At 37.4% G+C, this 17,274-nt stretch overlaps 1 protein-coding gene across 3 annotated transcripts in view; it reads left to right on the top strand.

The window, feature by feature from the left end:
• Positions 1–16,923, top strand: part of Ythdf3 (YTH N6-methyladenosine RNA binding protein F3) — a 35,258-nt gene extending 18,335 nt beyond the window's left edge. For 2 of the 3 annotated variants that reach the window (XM_059254048.1, XM_059254046.1), the window contains 2 exons: positions 2,018–3,616; positions 13,993–16,923. In XM_059254048.1, the coding sequence (XP_059110031.1) occupies positions 2,018–3,616; positions 13,993–14,025 (1,632 nt within the window). In that variant the 3' untranslated portion in view covers positions 14,026–16,923. Of the gene's footprint in view, positions 1–2,017; positions 3,617–13,856 lie in introns of all 3 variants that reach the window. The other variant, XM_059254047.1, reaches the window with a different exon arrangement.
• Positions 16,924–17,274: the final 351 nt, after the last annotated feature.

Genomic DNA, 17,274 nt, shown 5'->3' with positions numbered 1-17,274 from the left:
AGATTAAAAAAAAATTTATTCTTTCCCAATCATTCTCTTGTTCTCTCTCCTTCTCTTGTGTATGCGTGCACACACACACACAACTTTGAGGGTATTTCCCCCTGTTATCTTTTTTTTTTTTTTTTTTTTAAAGATTTATTATGTATACAGTATTCTGCCTGCGTACCAGAAGAGGGCGCCAGATCTCATTACAGATGGTTGTGAGCCACCATGTGGTTGCTGGGAATTGAACTCAGGACCCCTGGAAGAGCAACCAGTGCTCTTAACCTCTGAGCCATCTCTCCAGCCCCCCTGTTATCTTCTTATCCCCTTCCTCTCCTATCCAGTCTCCTCTTAACAAGCTTTCCTCCTTTCATGTCCTTTTGTGTGTATGACCTACTTCATTTAGAATTTGCTTGCATGAGCTTGGGTAGAGGATTCCTGTCCCCCAGCAGCCATTATCTTCCTATAACTCCTTTTTAGAGTTATGAGGCCTTATGAATGGTCCCTTCCCCATCCATGATATAATGCTCTGGGCCTCAGTCTTGTGCAGCTCTTGTTTAGATAGCCACTGATTCTGAGAGTTCCGAAGTATAACAGCTATACCATGTCTAGAAGATAACTTTTTCCCAGTATTTTTTATCCTCTGGCTATTAGACTCTGCATTCTCTGTTCATAGCACTCCCTGAGCCTTAAAGAGGGTGATACAGATAACCCATTTAGTGCTAAGCTCTCTTCACTTCTTAGCACTTGGACCAGTTAGGAATTCCCTGTATTAACTGCCACCTGCTGCGTACAAGCTTCTCTGACCAATGCTGAAAGCATTATTAATTTATGAGTATAACCATTTTGACACCATATCCATTTAGAAAAGGAACAATAGTAGGTTCCTCTTTAGGGTCTATAACCTCCCCTGCCGTGGTCTTTTTGACCAGGTTTACAGTACGACATATAAATTCTTGCTGTGGTGCAGACCTAAAATGTACCCAAGCAGCAAGCTGTTGGTTACCCCTCATAACAGTCATGCCAGTATTGCACCATTGAGTGCTTCTTGCTTGGCAGATTGGTATTGTAGCTTGAAAGGTCCACAGATGGGTGCACATTTAATGCCTTTTCTCCCATAAGATCCAGTGTCTTCGGACACCTATGAAAGCTGTCAAGCAGAGAGGAAGAGAGGAAGCTTCTAATTTATTTCCCTCTTGATTTCTTGATTACTAAAACTAAAAGTGTATGGTCTCTTCAGTAGTGGGGTCTTATCATCTAGTTCTGGTGGGCAACCAAAGAGCTATAGCAATAGCCTGTATTGTTTTGAGGGCCTCTGGAGTCTCCCTGATTGGCAATGGGATTTTCTTTTAAAAAATCTGTGACTTCTGGGAGCAGCAATAAGATAAAGAGGATATTTTATTGTATTTCATTTTAAAAATAGAGGAGAGTAAAACAGTTAATTGTGTTTCATGGTGTAAGCATAATCTTGATTTTTATTTTCTTCTCAGATATAGCATTTCTACATTTTGTTTTTTTCTTAAGTACAAAATTTAAGTGGCCAAACTTGATTCCATCATAAAGATTCCAGTTTAATTCCTCTATTTGACATACATTCCGGATTTGTTTAAGTCTAGTGTGTACATTATAATTTAGTGCCTGTAAAGCTTATTAGCATTTTGTAGAAATTTCAGAATTTTAAAACTGGGACAAAAACCCAATCTTTATTTTACTCCTATACCTTCTGCCTAAAAATGCTATAATTTTTAATATTTTAAAATTATTCACTACTGACATGGTGGCACATAATCCTAGCACTTAGCAGAAGCAGGAGGATTGTAAGATTGAGGCCAGCTGGGCAGCAAGACTGTCTTGAGGGTGATGGTACTCATCTATAATATTTCTGCTGATAATATTGATTTGGAATTTTAATTGTGTGGAACAAATACATCTCTTTTCCATTCACCTAAAACTGCTCTCAGTCTTTCATCTAACCTTTTTTTCTTTTCCGTTTAAGTGAACATTTCACTACTGATTGTGGTTTTCTGTTTTGCAGAATAACAGCTATCCACCAATGTCAGATCCATATATGCCTAGTTACTATGCTCCATCCATTGGATTTCCATATTCTCTTGGAGAAGCAGCATGGTCCACGGCTGGAGACCAGCCTATGCCGTATCTGACAACCTATGGACAAATGAGTAATGGAGAACATCATTACATACCAGATGGTGTTTTTAGTCAACCAGGGGCATTAGGAAATACCCCTCCATTTCTTGGTCAACATGGATTTAACTTTTTTCCTGGTAATGCTGATTTCTCTACATGGGGGACAAGTGGATCTCAGGGACAATCAACACAAAATTCTGCTTATAGTAGCAGTTATGGTTATCCACCTAGTTCTCTTGGGAGAGCTATTACTGATGGACAGGCTGGATTTGGCAATGATACTTTGAGTAAGGTGCCTGGCATTAGTAGTATTGAGCAAGGCATGACAGGACTGAAAATTGGTGGTGACCTGACGGCTGCAGTGACAAAAACTGTAGGTACAGCCTTGAGCAGCAGTGGTATGACTAGCATTGCAACCAATAATGTGCCCCCTGTGAGCAGTGCAGCACCTAAACCAACTTCTTGGGCTGCTATTGCCAGAAAGCCTGCCAAACCTCAACCGAAACTTAAACCCAAGGGCAATGTGGGAATTGGGGGTTCTGCTGTGCCACCACCTCCTATAAAACACAACATGAATATTGGAACTTGGGATGAAAAGGGGTCAGTGGTAAAGGCTCCACCAACCCAACCAGTTCTGCCTCCTCAAACTATAATCCAGCAGCCTCAGCCATTAATTCAACCACCACCATTGGTGCAAAGCCAACTGCCTCAACAGCAGCCTCAGCCACCACAACCACAGCAGCAACAAGGACCTCAGCCACAGGCTCAGCCTCACCAAGTGCAGTCTCAACAGCCACAGCTGCAGAATCGCTGGGTAGCTCCTCGGAATAGGGGAACCGGCTTCAACCAGAACAATGGAGCGGGCAGTGAAAACTTTGGTTTAGGTGTTGTACCTGTTAGTGCTTCACCTTCTAGTGTAGAGGTGCATCCAGTGCTGGAAAAACTAAAGGCCATAAACAACTATAATCCCAAAGACTTTGATTGGAACCTGAAGAATGGACGTGTGTTTATAATTAAGAGCTATTCTGAGGATGATATCCATCGTTCTATCAAGTACTCTATCTGGTGTAGTACTGAGCATGGTAATAAGCGTTTGGATGCAGCTTACCGTTCTCTGAATGGTAAAGGCCCACTCTATTTACTCTTCAGTGTGAATGGCAGTGGACATTTTTGTGGAGTGGCTGAAATGAAGTCTGTTGTGGACTATAATGCATATGCTGGTGTCTGGTCTCAGGATAAGTGGAAGGGCAAATTTGAAGTTAAATGGATCTTCGTCAAAGATGTTCCCAATAACCAATTACGACATATTCGCTTAGAAAATAATGACAACAAACCAGTAACCAATTCAAGGGACACTCAAGAAGTACCCCTAGAAAAAGCAAAGCAAGTGCTTAAAATAATTGCTACTTTCAAGCATACCACCTCAATCTTTGATGACTTTGCACATTATGAAAAGCGTCAAGAGGAGGAGGAAGCCATGCGAAGGGTAAGTAAGAATCCAGTCATTTTTGTGTGAGGATTAATCCTCATGGGTGGAGTGCATGGAATGGCATCCTTTTTATACCTCTTAATATTAGTTTATGCACTTTATTCTAAGAGAAATCAAAAGCTTAAGAAACAGAACTCTAAACTACCTCAAATCCACAGCCCTTCTAGTCACTGTTCTTAAATGTTAGTTTTATGAGAAAATACATTTAAAATTTGGAGCACTATTTTCAAGTAAATGTTTGCTATTGCTTTGTTTTATGAGAAAGGTGGTGTGTGTGTGTGTGTGTGTGTGTGTGTGTGTGTGTGTGTGTGTTTTATGTAAAACTATAGTATATATATTATAGGACCAAAATGTGTAACAAAATAGAGCAAGAATTAGGAAGGGAGTTTCGAAGGTCATGACCTTTAGCATTAGATCTGTAGCATTTGATTTTCTCTTGTTAACACTCTTTCTGTGAGACTGAGGGAGACTTTCTGAATTTACATATATTTGCATACGACTGGAATGTGGTCCCAAGGTAAGACAGGCTTGAGTTGCTGTCTCTTCAGAACTAAACATCAATTTGGGGGCCAGATTTTAGATGTAAAGAGAATGGGGAGGGTAGGAAATGAATGGTTTTTTCAATAAAAAGTACACTTAAGGTTCTTTTGAAAACAGGCAAGAGTAAATACATTCGCTGTGGACATATTTATGGGAAACTTAATGTTAAGGCACACACTTCTGTCTTCATGAAAGCAGTGATTCATTTCGATGTACGATCTCAAATATATTATGGCTTCTTACATGTGTGCAGAAGAGGAAATGGCTTCAGCTAACATTGAGTGAGCACTCTGGTGAATTTTGTTGAGATAAGGATCTGTAGTAGGATCTGAAGGCTCAGAAGTATTTATTAGAGTGTTTGTAAAACATACTTTATGGATTTGGTAAGGACTTCGGTTACATTTCTGACAAGCACCCTAGGTGATTCTGGTGCCAGTCTTTGCTGTGCTGAACTGTTGGAAACTTGGCTTTGGGGTGATTCAGAGCTGTTCAAATGAATTGCTAAATAGAGTTTTCGCCTACTTAAATGTGGGAAGTGAGGGAAATAATAGGATCAGAAGTTGCCAGGGGGCCGGGCGGTGGTGGCGCACGCCTTTAATCCCAGCACTCGGGAGGCAGAGACAGGCAGATCTCTGTGAGTTCAAGTCCAGCCTGGTCTCCAAAGCGAGTTCCAGGAAAGGTGCAAAGCTACACAGAGAAACCCTGTCTCAAAAAAAACCAAAAAAAAAAACAAAAAAAAAAAGAAGTTGCCAGGGAGTCTTTTTAGTTAGCAGGTAAGTAATAGATTGTAATTGCTACTATGAGACAGTGGATCTGGAGAACAATTTGGAATGTGGACAGTGTGATGTGGGTAAAGACGTTGTTTTGGGATATGCTTATTTTTTTAAGATCTTTGAAAAATAGAGGTAGAGCCCTCCTTGATTTAGATAGTTGAGAGAGATGGGAGTCAGACTTGAGGGTTTTTTTGTTCTTCCATGGCTGCGCCTGTTAAAGTGGGATGAGATTGTCCAGGAGAAAAGATATGACAAAGAAATACTTACAAGATTTTTTTGTTCTTCTACTACAAGTACATTTTTTTATGTCTCTTTCCTACCTAGTCTGAAAATTTAGTTGTGGTTTTACTAATTTTATTTATTTATTTATTTTTCGGGACAGGGTTTTTCTGTGTAGGCCTGGCTGTCCTGGAACTCTGTAGACCAGGCTGGCCTTGAACTCAAGAGATCCACCTGCCTCTGCCTCTCAAGTGCTGAGATTGAAGGCGTGCACCACCACCACCTTGCTTAATTTTAATGTTTTAATCTTATTTACTGAGTTTTCCCCCCTCCTGAATATTTTGGTAGTGGGAGTTCTTCAGCTTGCTTTTCCAGGCAACAAGATTCCTGTGGAGGAGCCAATTTGGCATATCCTATCTGCCTTATATGGTCTAAAATGTCAGGTTCTCGTATTTCAGAATGAGAAGTTTCAGGGGAATTTGAATCTTCAAGAGAAATCTATTCCAGTCAGTATATAGGTACTGTCTCATTGTTTGATGTGGACACATTCTTAGATTTGAACAGCCAGTTTTCATTATATTTGAGTAAAGTGAAGTTTCATGAAAAACCAAGATAAAAAAATTGGATAGTTCATGGAGCAAAAGATAGTTTAAAATATAGAAGCCAGGTGTAGTGGTTCACGCCTTTAATCCCAGCACTCAAGAGGCAGAGGCAGGCGATTTCTGAGTTTGGGGACAGTCTGTTCTACATAGTAACTTCCAGCACAGGTAGGGCTATGTAGAGAGACCCTTCAAAAACAAACAACTATATACATAACATACATACATTACATACACATATAAAACAAAATTATAATTTGTTTTGTAGGAGGGATTCCTATTCCTACATGATTGGAGCAGAATACTCAAAAGTGTTTCTGAAAACTTAAAACATGATTATCAGAATAAAAAATAGGTGAGCCAGCAAATTAATGGGAATATATTTCCATGATAGATCTTGTTAAAGCTTTAGAAGTTCAAATTGAAAACACTAACCAATGCAGAGCAATTGACATGAAAATATAAAAGGGAAAAGAAAGTGGAAAGAGAAGTGGTCTGAGTTTTTTAAGCAGTAGGAAAAAAACAGTGGGAAGGATAATTACAGGAACCTTTCCAGAATCCCATGTTTTCAGATGGAATAATAATGGGCTTAACAAATGATTAGCAGATTAGTTTAAAATAATAAAAGACATGAAAGCAGAAAAATCTTGAGACTTCCTAAGCAAAAGATACTGCAAAGGAAGGATAAGCAGGTTAATCAAAAATGTGTCCTGCCCTCTCTAACCCTAGGTATGAAAAGTGAAATATTTCAAGGTGCAGTAGAGGGGAGTGTAGAATTGCATCCCTCAGGTAGGTAAAGCAGTGAAGTCCAGGCTTGTAAGAACTTAGCCTCCATAGTTTTTGTTTTTTTGAGATAGGGTTTCTCTATGTAGCCTTGGCTATCCTGGAACTTGCTCTGTAGATCAGGATAGCCTCGAACACACAGGCTGCCTCCCTAGTACTACCACTGCCTCCCTAGTACTGGGGTTAAAGGCATACGCCACCACTGCCTGGCTTCCTCTGGTTGTTTAAAGAAAGGTTGAAAGAGGCATTTCAACAAAATGAAAAAAAGAATCAAAGAAATGCTGATAGTTCCATGTAGCTATTGGTTATCCTGGAATAAATACCCTCTCACAGGGACCCTGAACACATTTTCAGTTAAACAGATTTGTTTCTCAAGAGCAGTAAGAGTCTTTAAGCCTAACAAACAAAATGGGCTTATGATTGGAACCCACTATCCTTGGCAGGGAGAGGAATATGGGAAGAAGAAGGGAAAAAAACAAAAACAAAAACAAAAACCTGTAGATAATCTTGGTTGATACAGGTGTATAAGCTGATTGAGAGCAAGAGAGTTTGCTCTTCGTTCATTTCTTACCATCAGGTAGAAGGACTGTCACAGAGCCTTTAAGAAGATACTGCCAAGTGAGTAAATGCTTGAAAGCAGTGGTTTTCAACCTTCCTAATGCTGTGACCCTTTAATACAGTTCTTCATGGTATTGTGACCCCCAACCTTAAAATGATTTTCAAAATGATTTTCTTTGTTACTTTGTAACTGTGATTTTGCTACTCTTATGCATTATAATGTAAATATCTCTGTTCTCTGATGGTTGTAAACCACTTCTGTGGGTCTTTCACCCCTAAAAGGGTTGTGACCCCCAGTAGTTGAGAACTACTGCTCTAAAGACTTTCAAAGTTTGTGTCTTGGAATTTTTCTTCCTCATTGGTCTAATCTCTAGTATTTACTGGTTGTTCGGTATATATAATAAATGCTGCCTGTTGATATGATTTCTCCATTTGTACAAACAGTAAGTTATAAAAGTTCAGTGCTAGGTAGAACATTAGGAGATGGGGTAGGGGACACATGCACATTTTTATCTTTCTGAGGTTAGCACAGTTTATTCAAATACTATGGTAATTTAGGAACTAGTGCCTTAGGCATATTATTTAAAGCCCTGAGATATAACACTGATACTCTAGGCCCAACTTATTTACAAGTGGCAGCCTCAAGCTGGGCCTAGAGTCACACCTGAAGCCCTGATTGGTATGAGAGATTTGCTTTTAGAATCTAAGTCATTTTTGGCAGAATTTAGTTCAAAGTTTGCCAGACCAAGGGCCTTGTTTTGTTTCCTTTTGACAATAAGCTACTTTCTACCAGACTGAAGAAGCAGCATTCTTGGTAGAGTGCTTGCCCAGCATTTAGGAAACACTTCATAAAATAATTTTTTTCTGTTAATTTCTTCATTTTTCCTGTTTTTTTGTAGTACAAATTTAGTTTATTTGATCTTTGGCAAAAAAATGATTGGTTTATATTTCAGTAGAGTATGTTTTTCAAGTCTGAAATATTAAAAAATAGTTACATGGATGTGGTCGTATTCAGAGTTGCACAGTGCACAGGTTAGAGGACAACTTGAGTCTGTCTCTCCTTGCATCTTGGGTTGTGAATTTAGACAGTTAACATGTGTGCTGCAAGTGCTTTAAACTGGTGAGCCATCTCACGAGCCACCAAAATGCTTACTGTGTAAGTGCAGACTTTGTCATTGGGACCTGTTAGTGTAGTTGTAGATCAAACTGTGGCTGGGCAGAGAAGGGCAAGGGTAGAATTAGAATAGGAATAGAAGTTTAAAACAACCTCTTTGTTCAAAGCAAACTCATTGCCTTTTCCCTAGTGGCTCTAGTTTAGAATTTGTTGTGTACTGCAGACTTCTTCTGTTTTCTTTTGCTTTCTAACAAAAAAGGAGCTACCTTTGTTGGGGCAGATTATACCAGAAACTTAGCTCAGGCTTGTACAGAATGAAAGGCTATACCACACATGCTCTGGCTTCTGAATGGATAGGGTTGTTAACCCACTGTAACTGTCTTATCCTACATATTCTTTTAACACTATTTAGTATTGGGGTGTGTGTGTGTGTGTGTGTGTGTGTGTGTGTGTGTGTGTGTACGCATGCATAGAATATGCACGTCATAAGACGTGTGGTGGTGGTCAGAGGGCAGTTTTGTGCAGTTAGTTCTTCCACATGGATTCTGGAGTGGTTTCATCAGTTTGTGCTACACTTGCCTAACCCACTGAGGCACGGCACCATCCTTGTGCATCCATACTCTGGAGCATAGATTTTTCTGACATTTACAGATGTTCTTTCATATAAGCCATCAAGTTTCCTGAAGCATTGAATCTATGAGCTATTTTAACTTGGGTCATCCGTCTTAATTATATATAGTACAGGCTTTTCCTACATCCTTGTATTTTCTCAGTAATATCCTTTTCTGTTTCAAAACCCAGTCTGGATACCAGCGTTGCATTTTGTTATGTTTCTTAGTTACCTCCAGTCTATTGTGGTTTCTCTGTCTTTGTTTCTCCTTTCATTTTTAAAGATTACTGACTAGGTGGGTTTTTTGTTGTTAATTTTGTTGTTATTTGTGTGTTTGAGTGTTTTGCCTGCATGTATGTCTGCACCGTGTGCATGAAGTGGCGGTGGAGTCTGGAGGAGGTTGTTAAATCCCCTGGAACATGAGTTACAGAATGATTGCTAGATGCCAAGTGAATGCTGAGAATCAAACCTGGGTCCTCTGGAAGAGCAACCAGTGCTCTTAACCACTAAGCCATCTCTCCAAACACCTGCTCAGGTGGTTTTTTTTTTGTTTTTTGTTTTTTGTTTTTTTTTTGTTTTTGTTTTTTTTTTGGTTTTTCGAGACAGGGTTTCTCTGTGTAGCTTTGCGCCTCTCCTGGAACTCACTTGGTAGCCCAGGCTGGCCTCGAACTCACAGAGATCCGCCTGGCTCTGCCTCCCGAGTGCTGGGATTAAAGGCGTGCGCCACCACCACCCGGCGTGTTTTGTTTTTTTTTTTAATGTCCCTTAATTTCAGGTTGCTTCAAGCATTCATTAGATTGAGGTTATGAATTTTGGCATGGCTATAACAAATGTGTTCATTTTATCATATGTCACTTAGTATTGGTGATTTTAACTTTGATTACTTGTTTATGTTAGTGCCTCTTAGGTTTCTTGTGTCTGTTTAGTCGTTTGTTTATTTTTTTTTGTACTATACTTTTTTTTTTTTTCCTAACTCAGATATTATTAGGGAGTGAGTGATCACTTACCCCTTTAGTATATAAACTACTTTTTTTTTTTCTAATTAAAAAATTAGATTTTGCCAGGTGGTGGCCTGTGCCTTTAATTCCAGCGCTTGGGAGGCAGAGGCAGGCATGGATCTCTGAATTTGAGGCCAGCCTGGTCTACAGAGTGCATTCCATGGTAGCCAGGGCTACACAGAGAAACTCTATCTGAGGGGCAAATTAGTGGCTCTTATCTACAAAAAATACTTTGTTTGTTGGTTGCATTTGACTTTTGAGTGTTTTGCTTTGCCTTTTCCAGGCATTCACCACCTCCTTCAGCTCAGAGCTTCAGCTCATTTTCTTACTGGGTGCTGTGGTTCTTAAATAGCTTTGTGGCTCATTTGCAGGCTTAGGTCTGGTTATAGAAATGATACTAATGATAATAAACCTCAGGTCATTAGAAGGAAAATTGGCAATTTGCCTATGATATAAAAGAAGCCGTAAGGCCTTCTTAGGATATTGGAAAAGTCTTGTTTTCTAACTCCTTTCTAGTTTGAAGGAGATGGAAGTCTTAGCTCTGTCAAAAGAATAGAAGATAGTAAATGTGCCAAGAGTTCATCTCCATGGGCATATTTCTGGTCCTGGCCCTGTGCTCTTCATTCATCTCTCTAGTGTTTTATGCTTAGTTCAGGTAGGGAAGACCTCTTCTATTACATGGCTGTTTCCCTCGAAGACTCAGTAGCTCTCCTATCTCACTGTCAGCTCAGTGGAGGCATTTTGCTATGGATGGAAAATGGAGGAAGGATTTTTCTCCTCAATTAGTTTTTAAAGTATCAGTTAGTTATTAAAGTAAAAATCTAATTTTCTGAATCATCTGGATTATAACATAAAAGAATGTCTAGTGACTTTCTGCATAATTAATCCTTTCCTAGGTTGCACTGAATGGTAACCCTTTGTATGTAAATCATGTTTCCCTCATCTCTCTTACCTTTAACAGCACATGTAATTGTGATGCCAACTGTGTGATAAATTTCTCATTTTGTAACAAGTCGATGAGATCATTGGCAATCCATCATTTCTAAGTCTCATTTTCTTCTGATCTGCAGCTGATAGCCTATAAATACTTCATTGTGAATATATACTTAATTTGAGACACAACCCTACCTTTTGGAAGTGTAAATGTGGATTTTTGTTCTCTCTCTCTCTGTTCATGTGTAGGTAGGTGTAGGTATGCTTATCAGTTCTCACCTTGCATCTTGTTTGAGTCAGTGTCTCTTGTTGTTCACTAATAGTGCATATGCTAGGCTAGTTGGCCTGAGAGCCTCCAGGAATTCCAGATGTGCATTACCTGTCCGGCTTTTAGTGCATACTGGGGATCAGAACTGAGGTCCTTATGTCTGAGTCATGAGTCATTGAGCCATCTCTCAGCCTTATTACTGTTTTGAAAGAAATGGATTATATATTTCTGGGGACTCAAGTTTTCTTGGTGGACATTTACTATACACTGACAATTTCCAAATTTGCATTCCCATCCTGAATGGTCTTATTATATCCAGGAGCATCTATTTCGATCTCTATTTGAAGTCCTCACTCATAAATATCTTAAATCCAATATAATCCCTATTTCTTTGCGTGCCCCTGACTTTTTCTCTACCTTTTAGATGGCAGGGCACTATAGTGTTCCTCTTTTAAAAAATCATATAGGTATAATTGTTGTGAGCCTGTGCATGAAATTTGGGGAGGGAAACATGCATTTCACAACATGCCTGTGAAGGTTAGGGGGACAACTTAGAAATTGGTGGGTTCTGTGGATCAGATTCAGGTCTTCTCAGCAAGTACCTTTCCTCACTGCGCAACCTTGCCAGCCCAATACTTTTCTTCCTTGCTTTTGATCTAATCCATCAGTAAGTCTTGTGGCTACACTTTAATATTTGTTCTGAGTTTCTCTCTGGCTCTGCCTTTTTAAAAGTTGTTCATTTTGTCTTAACCTTCTCGACTTACTGGCATATTGGCATTCTTGGTGCTTTTATTTCATCCTAACAATTATTTATTTATTTATGAGACAAGCTCTCCTCTGCAGCCCTATGTCACCTGCCTCAGCCTCTCAGGTGCTGAGATTACAGGTGGTGTGCTACCAAGACTGGCTTTGTTTCAGTTTTCAAAGCAGTCATTCACTGGTTACTAAAAATTAGCTTTTCATTTTTGTTTTGTTGCACATTTGAATATTTTTTGAAACTCTACTGATGTAAATTTTTAGTTCTTTGGTAGGCTATAATTAACATTTTATTCATAGAAAAATGTTCTAACATCAGATATTTTTTGAACAGTTTTAGAGGTGTAAGAATTTTTAGGGGTGTGTGTGTGTGTGTGTGTGTGTGTGTGTGTGTGTGTGTTTGCTTGCTTATCTGTTTTGCTTCTGAAATTGATGTTCAAAAACAGAGTGTGTATAGAATTGATTTTTTGGGCCAGCAAAATGGCTCAGTAGGTAAAGGTGCTTATTGCCAAGTGTGATGAGCTGAGTCTGAACTCTGGAACCTACAAGATGAAATGAGGAAAGTGACTGCCACAAGTAGACTAATTACCCTGCCCCAATACAGAGGTTTTTAGAAAAGTGAAAACAATTGAACGCTGGCATTATTGGAACTTGCATTCTGGGCTGTCATGTGGTCATAGCCTTGTGTCCTAGTTAGAACTCTGAATTCAGTTTTCTGTGATTTTTATGTTTAAATATCGATGTACTTGTTTTACTAAGGAAAACTTGTTACATTCTCCTATTAAGAATTTGCTAACTATTGTTACAGCTTTTGGAAACTTGAATGTACCATTTATACAATTCAAATGTCTGTCTATATAGCAGTAGCTTTCATCTCTGATTATTGAATATTTTGTCTGACATGATTTGGTCTATGTTGTAATGTGTATCTGTTATCTTAACTTTTCTTTGTCTGTGTGTTTTGGATTTATTTCTCATAAATATGTAATATGAGATTTAAAAATGCTTTTGGTTTTCATTTTCATGGATCAATGTACATTTATTATGACTCATGTTATAAAAATTAAATATTTGTTTTTCCTCTTATTTTCTAATCTAAGATCTTTTAGTCTTCTCATCTTTTAGATTAATGGAGTTTTCTTTTATAGTTTTCTTTACTATTTCCTTTTCTGCTCCTTGACTTGAAAGTTATGTTTTATAAAGAGAGATGAATTAAGTATATAATCTGTGTATTTTAGTGATTTTTGTAAAAGTTGATTACAGGAGCTGGAGAAATGGTCCAGAGGTTAAGAGCGCTGCTTCTAGAGGTCCTGAGTTCAATTCCCAGCAACCACAAGGTGGCTCACAACCATCTATAATGAGATCTGGTGCCCTCTTTTGGTGCCCTCTTCTGGCTTGCAGGCATACATGCAGGCAGAACACTGTATACATAATAAATAAATAAATCTTTTTTAAAAAGTTAATTACAGTTCAAACTAAAACATTCTATTTCTTTTTTTAAAATACATTATTCTCATTGTTGTAACTGGTTCTTACCTTCCTGTCTAATGTAGCCTTAAGTAGTTACCTCTTCGCCTCCCCCTCTGATCCCTGTTCCCTCTTCCTCTAAAATAGCAAACAATCCCCCTCAGGACACAGTCTTGGGTCTTCTTTATTCTTGATATAAAAAGTTGCAATATACTAAATTTGAGAATAAGTGGTGGACACTTTTTAATCAGAGTCATTTAAAAATTATACTGACCTCTTAATATACCTTTAATGTAGTGTTGTCTCCATCTCAGCCAATAAAAAGCTTTTAAATTGATATACTACACTATTTAAACTTCACTTGGAAGGACTCAAAAGAGCATAATATTCTCACCTTAAAATAGGAATGTAAAGAGGATATAAACTATCTTGAAATAGGCCTTTGTTTTTGGAGTTGATTATTTAAAAGGTTTGTATCAATCATCTTACTGTGATAAATAGAGATAATAATTAGTAATTGAAGAGCTGTGTCTAGAGATGATTTGCATTATATGTACCTGTAGTTAAAATCACTACATGGTGATTGTATTATGTTATAATATTTATATTTTTCTTTCAGGAGAGAAATAGAAACAAGCAATAACCACCGTGTGGAGATGTCCTATTAAAATGACAACACTAATGATGTAGACTCTGGAAATGCCTAATAAGTCAAAGAAGACGTTATTAAAGCTTTTTTTTTTTTTCTGCTTAAGGTGACATCTTTGAACACTTTAACACGAAACTGACTCTTCTTGTAATGGTTTTCATCAGCGCATCTGCCCTTATACTCTCACCAAACACACTTGAGAACTGTAACTTCATCAAGCACTTTCTGTCCTGAAGCTTTGACCAGTACCTGCTGTCTTTTGTAATTATGCATCCTAGCTAAGGCACAGAAGACTGAATGAATGCAAGGATTCATTAACTTTTGAATTTGTTAAGTACTAACAGTTAACCATTAGAAGTGGTTCAATGATGTAAGAGTCTCACTGCTTCAACCTTTTCTTTGTTGTAGTTTTTAAATTGTCCATTGTTAGCTATTTGACAGATTAAAAGCAAAATAATCATGCCATATTTAGTCCTGGAGTTCAAGTCTGAATGTTTATGTGAAAAATTATTGTAGCAAACTTTTAATATGGCAAAGCAACCTTATGCTCTATTTTAGCCAAAAGAAACATAATCTAAAATTATATTAGAACATTGCCCTTGTCTTCAAACTATTGGTGTAACAGAATATTGATATGCAGCTTGGTGGACTCAATTAATGCACACCCCCCTCCCCAATTATATGTACATTGGTTTGAGGGATGATTTTTGTTTCTACCACTTAACTGAATCTCAACATTTTGAGTAAATGTACCTCAGTCTACTCAGACTTTTTATGACCTTTATAACTACGTTTAAAACCCTTCAATCCTGTTTCTGGGTGTTTGCGAGCGGATTGCTATCATGAAGTAAAAATTTATTACTCTAGGTACTCACTAGCTAAATAAACATAGTTCTTGTTTTGCAAGCATATACTGTTCCTCAACTCTTCTCCAGCTTTTGCAGTGTCCTGGCATCCTTAAAATACTTTGAAAATATGGCCTTGATCCATGAATTAAATCAGTATCTAAGTGAATGTGTTGATGTTTTATTGATCAGATCTATATAAGTGGGAATACAGCATATATCTGGGTATTCTTATAGTTATCTTTTTAACATCCTATTTTTTTCATATCAACATTAATTTTGTATCTTGAAACAAATTGATTTTGTATAATTGAATGTGTTGTGCATCTGTATTGAGTGATTTGATGGCATAAGGTTATGAAAATAATGTCCTGCCCCTTATATTACTGTTTTGAAAGGAGAAAGCTATGTAGAATGATATGTTAAAGGTGAAAATAGCAATACAGTAGATTTGAATACCTTGATGTTTTGCATTACTCCATTTATGTTTACATCGTGTTTAGAGATACTTTCATTTGCTCTCGTCTTTGCTCACTTCAACTCAAAAGCCTCGTGATGGATATTTCTTTGAAACTTTGATTTATATAATTTTTTTGTACAATGTTTTAGAATGTGCAAATATTGTATTTTTTGTTAGAATACAGTATTTGTAGATAACCATAGCTACTTCACAGTTACTTGGTAGTCCCAGTGTAGTTATGTCAGTGTTTACTGAAGGGAACATCAAAACATTAATGGTATATTAAAGAATGAACTTTCATAAAGGAAAATTGCACCTATTTTACCTTTTTGAGACTAAGCCATGAAATCTTGTAACATGTCTCTTAACTATTTATAATGAAAATTGGCATTTGGGTATAGTCAGCACAGCAATGTTCTATATCCTTAAGATTGTATAGGTAGGACATTTCAAAGATGACTCATGTCATTCTGGAGCTCCTACTAGAGAAAACTGTAAAAGGGTGACCTTGTAGGAAGGAGCTGAGTCCTCCCCCTGAGGTTCTCTTTTTCTTGGTGCTTTATTAGCAACTCTGGATATTTTTATAAAACTAGTTACATTATAAACTAATTCAGTCTTGTTTAATTTACATTAGGTTTTATGTAAGAAATGTCATCAGATACCCAATGAGCAGGCTGACTGCAGTAGACTCAGACAGGGCCAGTGTAGCTGAGAGTCTGTTCGTGGTGAGAAGAACATCCCAGTGCCTTTAACCTGAATTTCTAATCTTAAGTGAAATGGGTGCAGCATTCCTTTGGGAAAAAAGCTTCCACTTGGTAACTTTGTGTTTTTCTCACCTAAGTATTCCCCAAAGCACCAGCCTTCTCTTCCTTCTTGGTCAGTCAGTATATTGCAAGATTATTTTTCCATTAAATGAAATCATTACAGGTTGTCTCTATAGCACAACCAACAGAATGTTTCTTAACTGCGGGGACCAAAAGGGAGAGAGCCTGGGCTCTACAAGAGTAGATATATAATAAAATGTTTGAATAATCTTAAATTAAGACATTATTGGTCCCGTGATTTCTTGCTTAATGTTTTTTCCAATTTGTCATTTGAATGATTCTTATTAAAGTTATCTTATGTGGGTATTTTATTTTTAAAGGTATTATAGTTTGTATATTTAACAGTAAGGGGGAAAGTGTAACCAAAATTAGTATTCTCTCACTATACATATTGGTACTTGAAAATTCCTTAAAAAAACAAAAAAACAAAAAACTCAGCCTTTTAGTGCTTAATTCCTCATTTTAACGTGATCTTTCTAATTGAAAAGCTGTGTTATTTTTGAGTACCATGCATGAAGGTTAAGCTGATGTTCAAACAGTTTGCAATAAAAAAAAAAAACTCAATCAGCTTAAGTCATTCAATCATTTCAAGTGCATTCTGCATCCTTTACAAGTAAGTTTGTGAGATTTTAAGAGAATTGTGTTTTCATTAAGTTTTGCATATCTTTTGTTATGCCATGTAAATTCCCTTTTTCATATGATTAAAGGAAGGGTATGATGAAATGATTAGTTCATTTACATTCACTTGTAGCAGTTACAAATGAGAATTTGAATTTTGTCGTGTTTGGGTTTGTTCATTCCTGTGAATGATGGTACAGTAGGTGAGATTTTTTTTTTTTGTTATGGTACCGAACTCACCATTTGGTCCTCTTTAATCTTTGAGGGTTTCAATAAAAATTGTTCACTCATATCTGTGTTCTTTCCTTTTTATCTATCTTTATAAATATATGCTGCTTGCTAGGAAATATCTTTTGCCTATTATGATTTTCCTGATTGGCAAATGCATGTAAGTTACTCATTTTAGTTGGTCATTTAGATTGAGTGAATTAAAGACAGGGAGGATCCCATTATTCAATCTAACCAGCCTATTGGCTTACATGTTCTTAATACTTAAGAGAAAAGAGGAAGAGAAGGCCTTTTTTTTTTTTTTAATGTAGCAGGAGGAAGTAGTAATGCCAGCTGTCTAAGAGCCTATCTCTTTCTTGGCCCCAAGGAATGCTTTTCTAACAGTTTTTACATTATCTTTTAGAATTCATGGA

The sequence above is a fragment of the Peromyscus eremicus genome, chromosome 2, assembly GCF_949786415.1.
Source record: "Peromyscus eremicus chromosome 2, PerEre_H2_v1, whole genome shotgun sequence".
Classification (NCBI taxonomy): domain Eukaryota; kingdom Metazoa; phylum Chordata; class Mammalia; order Rodentia; family Cricetidae; genus Peromyscus; species Peromyscus eremicus.
Note: the sequence above shows the minus strand (reverse complement) of the source record. Positions and strands in the feature narration are given on the sequence as shown.